The sequence below is a fragment of the Podarcis melisellensis genome (genome assembly GCF_964234715.1).
Source record: "Podarcis melisellensis genome assembly, chromosome: 2".
In the NCBI taxonomy this organism is placed as follows: Eukaryota; Metazoa; Chordata; class Lepidosauria; order Squamata; family Lacertidae; genus Podarcis; species Podarcis melisellensis.
Window position 1 is genome coordinate 111,092,722 of NC_138529.1, and position 12,886 is coordinate 111,105,607.

General features: G+C 47.0%; 1 protein-coding gene and 1 long non-coding RNA gene across 3 annotated transcripts in view; one reads left to right on the top strand and one right to left on the bottom strand.

The window, feature by feature from the left end:
• Positions 1-10,740, bottom strand: part of C2 (complement C2) — a 48,165-nt gene extending 37,425 nt beyond the window's left edge. Inside the window, exons 1-5 of the mRNA XM_081901654.1 lie at positions 10,443-10,740; positions 7,680-7,916; positions 4,802-4,987; positions 3,351-3,524; positions 2,464-2,577 (exon numbers count right to left, since the gene is read on the bottom strand). Coding sequence (XP_081757780.1) covers positions 2,464-2,577; positions 3,351-3,524; positions 4,802-4,987; positions 7,680-7,916; positions 10,443-10,725 — 994 coding nt within the window. The 5' untranslated portion in view covers positions 10,726-10,740. The remainder of the gene's footprint in view (positions 1-2,463; positions 2,578-3,350; positions 3,525-4,801; positions 4,988-7,679; positions 7,917-10,442) is intronic.
• Positions 1-12,886, top strand: part of LOC309365315 — a 141,392-nt gene that overhangs the window by 112,808 nt on the left and 15,698 nt on the right. The gene's annotated exons all lie outside the window — the stretch shown is intronic.

Genomic DNA, 12,886 nt, shown 5'->3' on the forward strand with positions numbered 1-12,886 from the left:
CTGCAGCCTCGAAAATAAGGGATCAGCAGCCAAAATAAGGGATTTTCGAAGCACAGGTATGTTCAACTTCTGAGTCCCTCCAAGCTAAAGGCAGAAAGCCCAGCCAGCAGCCAAATGAAGCCTCAAGCGGTGGTTCCCACAGCGCAGCAACCCGGCAAAGGGGATGCAGCAAGGAAAACCACCGTCACATCTCTGCTGGGAAGCGCTGAGCAAAGGTGAGTCCCCAGGCAACACGGCCGACTTGATCAGCACCAGGCACGCAAGCTCCACCCACCAGTCGTTCTTAGACTCCTTATTGGGTGAGCAACGCAGCCAAGCAACACAGTTGGAGCCTCCCTCCTCCCTGGCTGGCAGGGAGGGAGAGAAAGGAGCTACTTCCTTTGAAACCCGGGAAATTTAAGCGACATCATCAATAAGGGACAGCAGCGGGACACAGCACTGGGATAAGAGACTTTCCCGCCGAATAAGGGACGGTTGACAGCTATGACCCGCTTATCCAGACCCGCTTATGGCCCTGGCGGAGGGGAGTTTACTCTTCTTTCCAAGCTGTAGTTTCGATCTGAATCTGGGGCTCCCATGGCTGATATTTTAAAACACACACAGCTGTAAGAATGCAAGGATGCATGTAATAAGATGTGCAGTTTGGCCCTGAAAGTAAGTTTGGGGTTAATGCGCCTGGCATAAATTCAAATTAAGCCCTGAAGATGCCTCTCCTGGCAAAAATGAACCACAGACGCAAGCAGAGGCTCACCATAAAATGATGCTACGTTTCTTTTATTCGGAAGGTTTCTAGCTTGCTTTCCGCTAAAAATAATCCCAGCTGGAGTACAATTGCACAAATCAGAGCTACACAACTTCTCCTGACTTGGATGAAATGGAGGAATGCAGCTGCATGTCATCAGCATAGTGGTAACGTTTCACACCAAAAATATACAGGGGAACCTCGGAAAATTAGAATATCGTGGAAAAGTTCATTTATTTCAGTAATTCAACTTAAAAGGTGAAACTAATATATGAGATAGACTCGTGACATGCAAAGCGAGATATGTCAAGCCTTTAATTGTTATAATTGTGATGTGCAGCTGATGAAAACCCCAAATTAACAATCTCAGAAAATTAGAATATTAAATGAAATCAGCAAAACAAGGACTGCAAATAGACCAATATTGGACCTCTGAGAAGCAGAAGCATGCATTATGTACTCAGTACTTGGTTTGGGCCCCTTTTGCATCAATTACTGCCTCAATGCGGCGTGGCATGGATGCTATCAGCCTGTGGCACTGCTGAGGTGTTATGGAAGACCAGGATGCTTCAATAGCAGCCTTCAGCTCTTCTGCATTGCTTGGTCTCATGTCTCTCATCTTTCTCTTGGCAATGCCCCATAGATTCTCTATGGGGTTCAGGTCAGGTGAGTTTGCTGGCCCATCAAGCACAGTAATCCCATGGGCATTGAACCAGGTTTTGGTACTTTTGGCAGTGTGAGCAAGTGCCAAAGTTCTGCTGGAAAATGATGTCAGCATCCCCATAAAGCTTGTCTGTGGAAGGAAGCATGAAGTGCTCCAAAATCTCCTGGTAGATGGATGCAAATCAACAAAGACTATAGAAACTTCACACTGGACTTCAAGCATCTGGCACTGTGTGCCTCCCCATTCTTCCTCCAGACTCTGGGTCCTTGGTTTCCAAATGAGATGCAAAAGCTGCTCTCATCAGAAAAGAGATTTGGGGAGCCATGTCATCAGCGGGTGTTGGCCCACTGTGCTTCATTAATTCCATGATATTCTAATTTTCCGAGTTTCACCTGTATTTTTTAAAAATAAAAAAATTGGCCAGTAGCATGCACATGAAAGCTAATACCAAGAACAAACTTAGCTGGTCTCTAAGGTGCCACTGGACAATTTTTTAATTTTATTTATTTCTACTCCATCAGACCAACACAGCTTCCTACCTGTTTCACACCAAAGTATATCATGGGGAGAATATCGTGGGGAACTTTGTCAAAAGCCGTACTGAAATCAAGATACACTATGTCCACAGCGGCCTAATCCACCAAGTTTGTAATTCTTAACAAAGTAGCCAAGAAGGATTGAGAAGGCTGATGGAAATACAGTGGTACCTCGGGTTAAATACTTAATTCGTTCTGGAGATCTGTTCTTAACCTGAAACTGTTCTTAACCTGAAGCACCAATTTAGCTAATGGGGCCTCCTGCTGCTGCCGCGCCGCCGGAGCACGATTTCTGTTCTCATCCTGAAGCAGAGTTCTTAACCTGAAGCACTATTTCTGGGTTAGCGGAGTCTGTAACCTGAAGCGCATGTAACCTGAAGTGTATGTAACCTGAAGTGTATGTAACCTGAGGTACCACTGTAACCCCACGGAAAGCACCCCTTTAAAATAACATGTGACTCTCTGTCTCTGCTCCGAGTCCCAGCTTGGCCTACAGAAACTACATCGGGGCTCAGACTTGCCTGCAGTGGTCTCAGACGGGTCAGGACCAGAAGATGACACGTCGCTCAAAACTTCAGTAAACGAGGCTCCAAATTCAGCTCTGACATCTTCAGCCCTATCGTAAGAATAGGGAGCTGTAAGGAAAGAGAAAAGGGTTTGGGGGTGCTTTCTGTCACCGTGAGACAAGACGGCAAAGGTGTCGAGACTTGTTCTCCAAAAGGGGTGTGGGGTGTACGTGATATAGAAAGAGCATAGACAGAGCCTGCCCTGCTGTGCACAGGAAATCACATTATAATGAATTAGACGGATGGCTTTCAACCTTTCTGAGTCCACAGCTCCCTTGACCAACCACATTCTTTCTGCAGTTCCCCTGTGGCTCCCCCTGCGGAAGGTGAAGTAGAGGCTGTTATGTTTTCAGTAGTTTGTGTTTGTCTGGACTAAGGATTGTGAGCTCCAGTGTTCTGATTCGATACATGATATCCAATCACAAAACATTTCAGGATTTGGGCCTCTGCCATTGGCCCTTAAACTCCGAGTCATGATTCGCAGCTTGGAAGTTTAGACAGCCAATCACGTTGGGAGTGGCCCTGGCTTTCCGAAATGTAAATAAGCAGTTGAATTGCCCCTGTTATCCAGGTATGTACTGTCGTTCAATAAAGGTTCTTTCTGTTATCGCTGTGTCTTGCCTCGTGGGATCCCACCTACACTTCAGAGGGAATATCCGGAAGAAGGGAATTTGAAAAACTAAGTAGTTTTGTTTAACAAAACAAAAAAAAGATTAAAGGAAGGGACATATGAGAGAAGAGCAAGAGAAAAAGGATACAGGAAGCCAGGGGAGACAGAAGATGGTGTGTGTGTTTGTGTGTGTGTGTGTGTGTGTGTGTGTGTGTGTATTTGTGATGCTTACCTCTACAACTTGGCTCAGCTCCTGACCATTCACCCTCTGGAGTGCAAACCCGCTGGGAAGACCCCACCAAGTCCAGGCCACTCTGACACTGGAAGGAGACCCGGTCGCCAAGACGGTTGCGCCCCCCTGTAGCAATTGCCCCTGGCGGGATGGCAACGCTTGGGCAGTGGCCCGCTGCAGAGAAGATGTGCATAAATGAAATGAAAAGAAACACAGGATACGTGGAGTTATATATCATATGGCAAGCACCACCACAAGCAAAGCACATCTCCAACTGCATATTGCAGCAAATTCCATGGCCCAAAACCAACTATGAGCCAAACTACCTATTATGTTAGTCACACCATTTGCCCTCAAGTTATTACAAGGGAGCACTGTGTAGGACGCGAGTGGTGCTGTGGGTTAAACCACAGAGCCTAGGACTTGCCAATCAGAAGGTCGGCGGTTCGAATCCCCGCAACGGGCTGAGCTCCCATTGTTCGGTCCCAGCTCCTGCCAACCTAGCAGTTTGAAAGCACAAAGTGCAAGTAGATAAATAGGTATCGCTCCGGCGGGAAGGTAAACGGCGTTTCCGTGCGCTGCTCTGGTTCGCCAGAAGGGGCTTAGTCATGATGGCCACATGACCCGGAAGCTGTACACCAGCTCCCTCGGCCAATAAAGCGAGATGAGCGCCGCAACCCCAGAGTCGGTCACGACTGGACCTAATGGTTAGGGGTACCTTTACCTATTGTGTAGGAGAAAGGGTTTTTTAACCCACTGTGGTCCCAATCCAGAGAGAGACCCCATGATGGCTATTTGCACGTTGGGAGTAGGGGTGGGAATTGTCCATTTGCTCCAAGAGGAGCCCTCCTCCATACAAACAGAAGGCGCAGGGGGGGGGCAGTGTGGATTGAGGCTATAGCAGGGGGCAAAGAGTTAAAGCCCACCTATATTCATGCTAGGCTTCCCAACTGGGTCACTGGATTTTTGTCAAAGAAATATATTGTACTCAAGGGCAAATGGTGTGAAAAACGTAACATGTAGTTTGACCCTAGTGTTGTCATCCTAAACACATCTAGTAGGGCGTACACATCTCATGAGAAATGTTCTTTGCAACTTCCCCATGCACCTTTCAAAAACATGTGGATGGGTTGGGCTGGGCCTGATTTTTGAATTTGAAATGAAGAATTTGGTCATCAATGTGTACACCATATTTCATTTTTTTCCTAGTCATATATGCAACCAAGTCACTGCATTCCAAGCAAACAGAAAATCCCAAACATCTGAACTAATTCAGTTCTCTAATGATGCAAAATGAACAAGGCATACACACACACACACACATATATACATACATATATATATATATATATGCAAAGCTCAATTAGGCTATTTAACACAGAAGGTGTGTGCATGGTACATGTGCATGTGTGTGTGTGGTCGAGGTGGGAGAGGAGTATTTAAGGATATACCTCCGTCCTCACAAACTGGAGAAGTCCCGTTCCAGCGTCCATTGGGCAGGCAGTGCCGCCTGGAGGAACCCAGGAGCTGGTACCCATCTGAACACTCAAAGCTGAGGACGGCACCCACAGGATGCAAGCTTCGCCGCGGGCCAAAGGAGCCATTTTCAAAGGACCTCTGCGGAGGACAGCTTATCTCTGCAAAGGAGGAAGGACAAGGACAGAGCACATGGATCAAGGCTGTCGAGGCCCAGAATCCAAAATAATGCCAGAGCAGGCAGATTCCACATTGGCGTCAATTATCCTTTTGCAATTACCAGGAAGCAGAATTAAAACTGCTGTTCCACACAATACTTAATACAGTAGTACCTCTGGTTGCGAACGGGATCTATTACAGAGGCCCGTTCGCATCATGAAAAGAACGCAACCCGTAGCAGCGCATCTGCGCACACGCAGGTTGCAATTTGCAGCTTCTGCGCATGCGCGCAACATCATTTTGCACTTCTGCGCATGCGCGAAACCCGGAAGTAACCGTTTCCGGTACTTCTGGGTCGCTGTGGGATGTAACCTGAAAGAATGTAACATGAAGCGGACATAACATGAGGTATGACTGTACAGTGGTACCTCGGGTTACAGACGCTTCCGGTTACAGACTCCGCTAACCCAGAAATAGTATCTCGGGTTAAGAACTTTACCTCAAGATGAGAACGGAACTCGTGCAGCGGCAGCAGGAGGCCCCATTAGCTAAAGTGGTACCTCAGGTTAAGAACAGTTTCAGGTTAAGAATGGACCTCCAGAACGAATTAAGTTTGTAACCTGAGGTACCACTGTATCAAGCTTTCATTCTCCTGCAAAGCCCTTCTTCATAGCCAGGAGTCTTCTACGATGTGTACTCAGTATTTAAGTCCTATTCAGCATGAATTAGAAGTTTCCTCTTTCAGGATATGCCCATTTTGTTGCTTCCCTTTTCAACACAGTGGGAGATTAGTGGTGAACTGCACTTTATGAGTCCGCTTCTGTTCTCTGTTGGGGAGGAGGAAATTACCAGTCTGTGTGTGAAATTACCCTTTCAACCTTTCTTTTTCTTAACAGCACAGCACTATTTTGCTAGTGCTGAATTGTCTCCCAAGACAGACAGATGCCATCATCATATTTATTATTATTCTTTGACGATCACTTGTAGCCGAGTAAGATTGTCTTCCATGAACACAGTCTTAATGGTATGTCCTTAAGTGACTGTGGAGGCCAATTCTGGATCCATACGTCCTTCCACAGTGGGTACATAGGTTTCCAAGTGGGAGTTGATCATGGTGAGGGTTTGCCAAACATGCCTTCCTCAAAGCTTGTTTCTCCCTTTCTCCCTGAGTTCATGTCACCTTTCGTCAAGGCGATTCTCCAATTAGAGCGCTCGCAGGGCATTCTTTCATCCTGAAGCTGAGGCTCCAATACTTTAGCCACCTCATGAGAAGAGAAGACTCCCTGGAAAAGACCCTGATGTTGGGAAAGATGTAGGGCACAAGGAGAAGGGGACGACATAGGACGAGATGGTTGGACAGTGTTCTCAAAGCTACCAGCATGAGTTTGACCAAACTGTGGGAGGCAGTGGAAGACAGGAGTGCCTGGAGTGCTCTGGTCCATGGGGTCACGAAGAGTTGGACACGACTAAACGACTAAACAACAACAACCAACAATACTACATTTTTAAAGATTTTGTTTTCCACCAATATTTCACCTTCCATTCTTAAGTTCGGAATAGATGGTTATTGGGTAAGTTCGGAAGATGGTAATCAGGCATCCAAACAACATGTCCAGTCCAACGAAGTTGATGTTGAAGAATCATTGCTTCAACACTGGTGATCTTTGCTTCTTCCAGTACACTGGTATTAGTTCACCTGTCTTCCCAAGTGATGTGTGAAATTTTCGGAGACACCGTTGATGGAATCTTTCGAGCAGTTGGAGATGGCGTTTATAAGTGGTCTATGTTTCACAGGCATACAGTAAGGTTGGTAGTAGAATAACTTTGTAAACAAGCATTTTGGTTTCCCTGCAAATGTCCCGGTCCTCAAACACTCTGCACTTCAGTCAGGAGAAAGCTGCACTCGCAAAGCTCAGGCGATGCTGGATTTTGGCATCGATCATCGTCATCAACACCAACATCATAATATGGGCACTGATCGCTGGAGATATCCACTCTCCTTTCACCGACGCTTCCAAAAAGGTGTAACGTGGGACCTGTGTCTCCCTCTGCCCCATGACAATTCCTGGGTGATGCATTCTGGGATACCTCAGGAAATGCCATCTCTCGCTCAAGCGACGTTAACAGTCATGGCTTCCCCCAGAGCATCCTGGGAACTGTTGTTTACCTCTCATAGAGTGCTACAATTCCAAACACCCTTAACAAATGACAGTTCCAGGGTTTTCGGGGGAGGAGGAGCCTGTATAAACCGGTATAATAGTGAAAAATAAGATGTGCCGGTGTCCCCATATTTGGGTTCTGGAACCGATCCACCACCTTCTCCAACCCCACACACTAGCACCCAGTTCCCAGCAGATTAAGTCCAAGGAAATGCAACCCTCAGTACGAGGCAATAACACATACTTCTATCTGATTACAGTGGTACCTCAGGTTAAGTACTTAATTCATTCTGGAGGTCTGTTCTTAACCTGAAACTGTTCTTAACCTGAAGCACCACTTTAGCTAAGGGGGCCTCCTGCTGCTGCCGCGCCGCCGGAGCACGATTTCTGTTCTCATCCTGAAGCAAAGTTCTTAACTTGAAGCACTATTTCTGGGTTAATGGAGTCTGTAACCTGAAGCGTATGTAACCTGAGGTACCACTGTACTCCATAAGCCCTCCAGAAAACCCCAAAGTAGCCAGCAACGCTCACTTACTTCGACACAGTGCTTGGCTGAGGGGGCTTTTGCCTGAGGAACGCATTGGAGTCCACTTTCCGTCTGACTGGCAGATCCGGCTTCGGGTTGGATAAGGATAGCTGCCATCTGGGCAGGAATAGGTGAGGATGCTTCCTGGGCGAAACCCATCTGAGAGTGACACGGTGCCACCTCGGATAGACACAGACTCTGGGCACGATGGAGTTGCATCGAGGGCCGGTTCTTGTGTAGCTACGGCTGTGAAGGATAGGAAATGGGCGTCAGCTGCCTGGATTTAAAACCGCTTTAGGATTCCAACCCTCCATCAGGCTGCACTCTGAACCTGGAGTAAGTAGTGCTACTGATTTTTCGCGTTGGGCTTCAGCCTACGAAGCTGTTAGGAAGAGCTCTGCCTCAGATCAAAACACAGGTCCCTCGAACTTTTCAGGGATATTCCTGCTGCTGTTTTGACAGAAGGGAGCATTCAGAGAAGTGATTCTGCAAAGAAGTGAAGTGCAGCTCAATACATTTTGCCACTAGTTCTGCTACAGGCATAAGGTAAAGGGACCCCTGACTGTTAGGTCCAGTCGCGGACTACTCTGGGGTTGTGGCACTCATCTCACTTTATTGGCCGAGGAAGCTGGTGTACAGCTTCCGGGTCATGTGGCCAGCATGACTAAGCCGCTTCTGGCGAACCAGAACAGCACACGGAAACGCTGTTTACGTTCCCGCCAGAGCGGTACCTATTTATCTACTTGCCCTGGTGTACTTTCGAACTGCTAGGTTGGCAGGAGCAGGGACCGAGCAACGGGAGCTCACCCCGTCGAGGGGATTCGAACTGCCGACCTTCTGATCGGCAAGCCCAAGGACCAGCCTTATTGACTACCGTTCCCAGATCTTTCTGGACTTTGTCCACAGTGGAAAAGAGGCACCTGTTTTGTCAAAACTAACTTGACCTTAAAAGTTTAGTAGTTTCATGTTTGTGTATCAAATTTTAGGTTTTTGGGCAATTTGATGTACCAAGAATATTAGTTTGCCAATTGATGATGCACTCTTCTATCGTCTCTCGAGACAGATGCCAATAACAACAGGGTGGGGTTTTTTTGACAGTTTGATGTACTGAGAAAATTAGTTTGCCAATTAGTGCAGTACTAGACTTTTGATCGCCTAGAACAGTGCATTTGAAATGATCTGCAAAAACAAACAAATAAAAAAGAATTGACGGTGCCACTTTGGGGTTGCCCTGTTGTTGTGGCTCTCTTTTCAGTAAAGGAAACATATTTACTGGTCATAATTGGGCTGTGCACACACCACACATTTAAAGCACATTTCCCCCCAAAAGAATCCTGGGTTTATTAGTTTATTAAGGGTGCTGGGAATTGTAGTTCTGTGAAGGGTAAACTGCAGTTCCCAGGATTCATTGGGGAAGGATATGTGATTTAAATGTATAGTGTGCACACAGTCTAAATCTAATTTTACCAATCATCATCATCATCTTATTATTTATACCCCGCCCACTCTGGGTGGCTTGCAGCATATATAAAACATAGTAAAACATCTAACATTAAAAACTTCCCGATACAAGGTTGCCTGCAGATATCTTCTATAAGATGTAGTTCTTTATCTCCTTGACATCTGATGGGAGGGCATTCCACAGGGCGGGTGCCACTACCAAGAAGGCCCTCTGCCTGGTTCCCTATAACTTCACTTCTCACAGTGAGGGAACCCCCAGAAAACCCTTGGCGGAGGACCTCAGTGTTTGGGCTGAACGATGGGATGGAGACACTCCTTCAGGTATAACTTCAAAGCACATTTCTGCCCTCAAAGCATTCTGGGCACTGTAGTTTGTTGATTTAAGGGTTGCTGGGAATTCAACTGTACCTCTGCCGGGGTGAATTACGATGCCCAGAATTCTTTGAGTTAAAGAGTGTGCTTTGAATGAGCTTTAAAGGTATAGCCACCACCGAAGTGCCATTGAATTCAGGGGAAGGGAGACTTCAGAGCAAATCAAGGGAGATTCGCATTGTAAAAAGAAAGAAAGAGTGGAAAAGGGAGAAAAACCGAAAGGAGCCAAAGTCCATTAGAAAAGCAGGGGCAGCAAGGAATAAAAGACGCTAGAAAGAGAAAAGAGCTTTTAGTGTTGTCAATTTATTAATCGCCTCTTAAAGCACTGCAGTGGGACACGGATGGCGCTGTGGGTTAAACCACAGAGCCTAGGACTTGCCGATCAGAAGGTCGGCGGTTCAAATCCCTGCGACGGGGTGAGCTCCCATTGCTCGGTCCCAGCTCCTGCCAACCTAGCGGTTCGAAAGCACATCAAAGTGCAAGTAGATAAATAGGTACCACTCCGGCGGGAAGGTAAACGGCGTTTCCATGCACTGCTCTGGTTCGCCAGAAGCGGCTTAGTCATGCTGGCCACATGACCCGGAAGCTGTACACCGGCTCCCTCGGCCAATAAACCGAAATGAGCGCCGCAACCCCAGAGTTGGTCACGACTGGACGTAACGGTCAGGGGTCCCTTTACCTTTTTTAAAGCACCGCAATGAACAAAAACAGTTAAGAAATGTGAAAGCATGGAATATATTTTAAGCCTTTGGAGAAAGAGAGCTTTTAAAGGAAAGAACATCAGGACATTTGGGATAAAAAAGATGTTTTAGGGAAAACCCCAGGTTTAAAAAATGGGGAATTCTTTTAAAGAAGACAGAAATGAGGGGTGGGCGGGCGACAGCCTCTGACCCCCGTCTCTTTCTCCCTCCCGCGCCCCATTGCCAGTGCCCCCCCTACCTGGCAAGAGGGCGAGGAGGGCGACGAGGAGCAGAGGCGCCGTCATGGTGCAGCCGCGTCCGAGGAGCCCGGCGTCCCCTCCTGCCTCCCAGGCAAGCGCTGCAGATCGGGAAATCCCCGCTGCTGCCCAAACGCTCCTGCTGCTGGGAAACGTCCCGGTCACTTTCGGACCCGCCTTCCGAGTGAGGAGAAAGGGGGATTGAGCAAGATCGCCGAAAGCTGCTACTCCCGGCCGCGATCGCAATGCCTGTGGCTGGCTCGATTCCTCTTCCTCATTCTCCATCGCCGCCTTTAGGTTTATACTTATATGCCGCTGCTGTTCCTAACGACGCAGGAAACAAACAGGCGCAAACCTGCCGGCACATTTTCTATAGTAGCTAAAGCCCATAGTTCGCTAACTCACAAAAACATCAAGATAGGGTTGCCAAGGTTATATAGGGTCAGACAGTGCTTTTTTTCCTGGAGGGACGCAGGGGTACACATACCCCTAAACATTTTGTGAATCTTTGTACTTTTGTCCATTTGCTGTATTTGTTTTCCCCGATTTGAACTATAAAACGGTGATTTTCTTGAGTCGAAATGAGAGTACCCCTAAACATGTTTAAAGGGTGTGTGGGGGGAAACACTGGGGTCTGATATCACTGGGATTCGGCCTTCAGAAACAGGGTCTGGCGGAAATCGCTGATATTCCCAGGAAAATCAGAGTTTGTTGAGATTTTGTCCAAAAAAAGTTCAACAACTTTTGTGTCCGGATTTTCACTTTTTGAAATATGGCAACCCTTAAATAATTTTAATATTTGCACCCCATCCCTCTGACTGGGTTGCCCCAGACGCTCTGGGAAGCTTCCAACACATATTAAAGCATAGTAAAGCAATAAACATTTTAAAAACTTCCCTATACAGGGAAGAAGGTTGATCGCCGAAGAATTGATGCTTTTGAATTATGGTGCTGGAGGAGACTCTTGAGAGTCCCATGGACTGCAAGAAGATCAAAGCTATCCATTCTTAAGGAAATCAGCCCTGAGTGCTCACTGGAAGGACAGATCCTGAAGCTGAGGCTCCAATACTTTGGCCACCTCATGAGAAGAGAAGACTCCCTGGAAAAGACCCTGATGTTGGGAAAGATGGAGGGCACAAGGAGAAGGGGATGACAGAGGACAAGATGGTTGGACAGTGTTCTCGAAGCTACCAGCATGAGTTTGACCAAACTGCGGGAGGCAGTGGAAGACAGGAGTGCCTGGCGTGCTCTGGTCCATAGGGTCACGAAGAGTCGGACACGATTAAACAACAACATACAGGGCTGCCTTCAGAATGCGGTTGCCCTAAATGCAAAGGCATTGTTCTCTTCTTTCCTCCTGGCAGCAGTGTTTCTGTGCCCCTAAATAAGTGCTTGACAGGTATAAATCCAACAGGTGTAGCTTTTTCTGTGGGATGGTTCAGAGACGAAGGTGCCATGCCCTGTTTTGTTTCTGCCAGCATTAGCATTTTGGAAGATGCAGGACCCTGGCTGAAAAAGACAGGGAGCGATGGGAACCCTAATTTGGGGAAGGTGGGAAAGGGCAGACTGGGAGTTGCAGTCCTGTAATACCTGGAGGGGCCAACGTTGGCTTCTCCTGGCCAGCACAACGCAGACAGGGCTCCCCCATGGTGAAGTGGTTGTTGCTGCACCGGAGCATCTCAGCAAGGGCTGCGCATCGTTGAACTATGGAACTCACTGCCACAGAATGCAGTGACTGGGGTGGTTTTAAAAGAGGGTTTTAAACCTGCTTGCAGGTTTCCCACAGGCATGCTGTTGAAAAGGATGCCGGACTAGATGGGCCATTGGCCTGATCCAGCCCAGGGCTCCTCTCATGCTCACTGTAAATAAGCGTTCTGGGTTAACTGCAGAAGCAGCCCACTCCATACCTTTAAAGCACAGCCCACTTCCCAAGATTGCTAGGACCTATAGCTTGTTAAGGGTGCAGGGAACTGTAGCTATACTACAGTTCCCAGGATTATTGGTGGGCTGGGGTTGGGATGTGCGGCATGTATGCAGCCCAGGACCCTCAGTTTCTCTTCAGATTGTTGCAGGGATATTCCAAATGTTGTGTTATCACACCCTAGTGGGCAAGGTTGGACTAGCAAACAGGCACAGGGCTGAATAATATTTTCACCTCAAGGGTTGAATTCCGTTCCCGACAACCTTTCTGTTTTTTTATAAAATATTTATTAAGATTTTCAATAGTAATACAATGAAAAAGAAAAAGAAAAAAAATTACCAAAAATACAAAAATAAAAATAATTAAAAACACTCAAAGTTTCCATTACTTATTTTCCTTTGACTTATTTCCCGGACCTCCTCATACCTCCCTTTTTTGTATTCCAATTCAGATTGTTAGTTCAGCAAATCCTTACCATTAAATTTTTACCTATTTCTAAACCTTTTTTTCATATTCTCTTAAGCA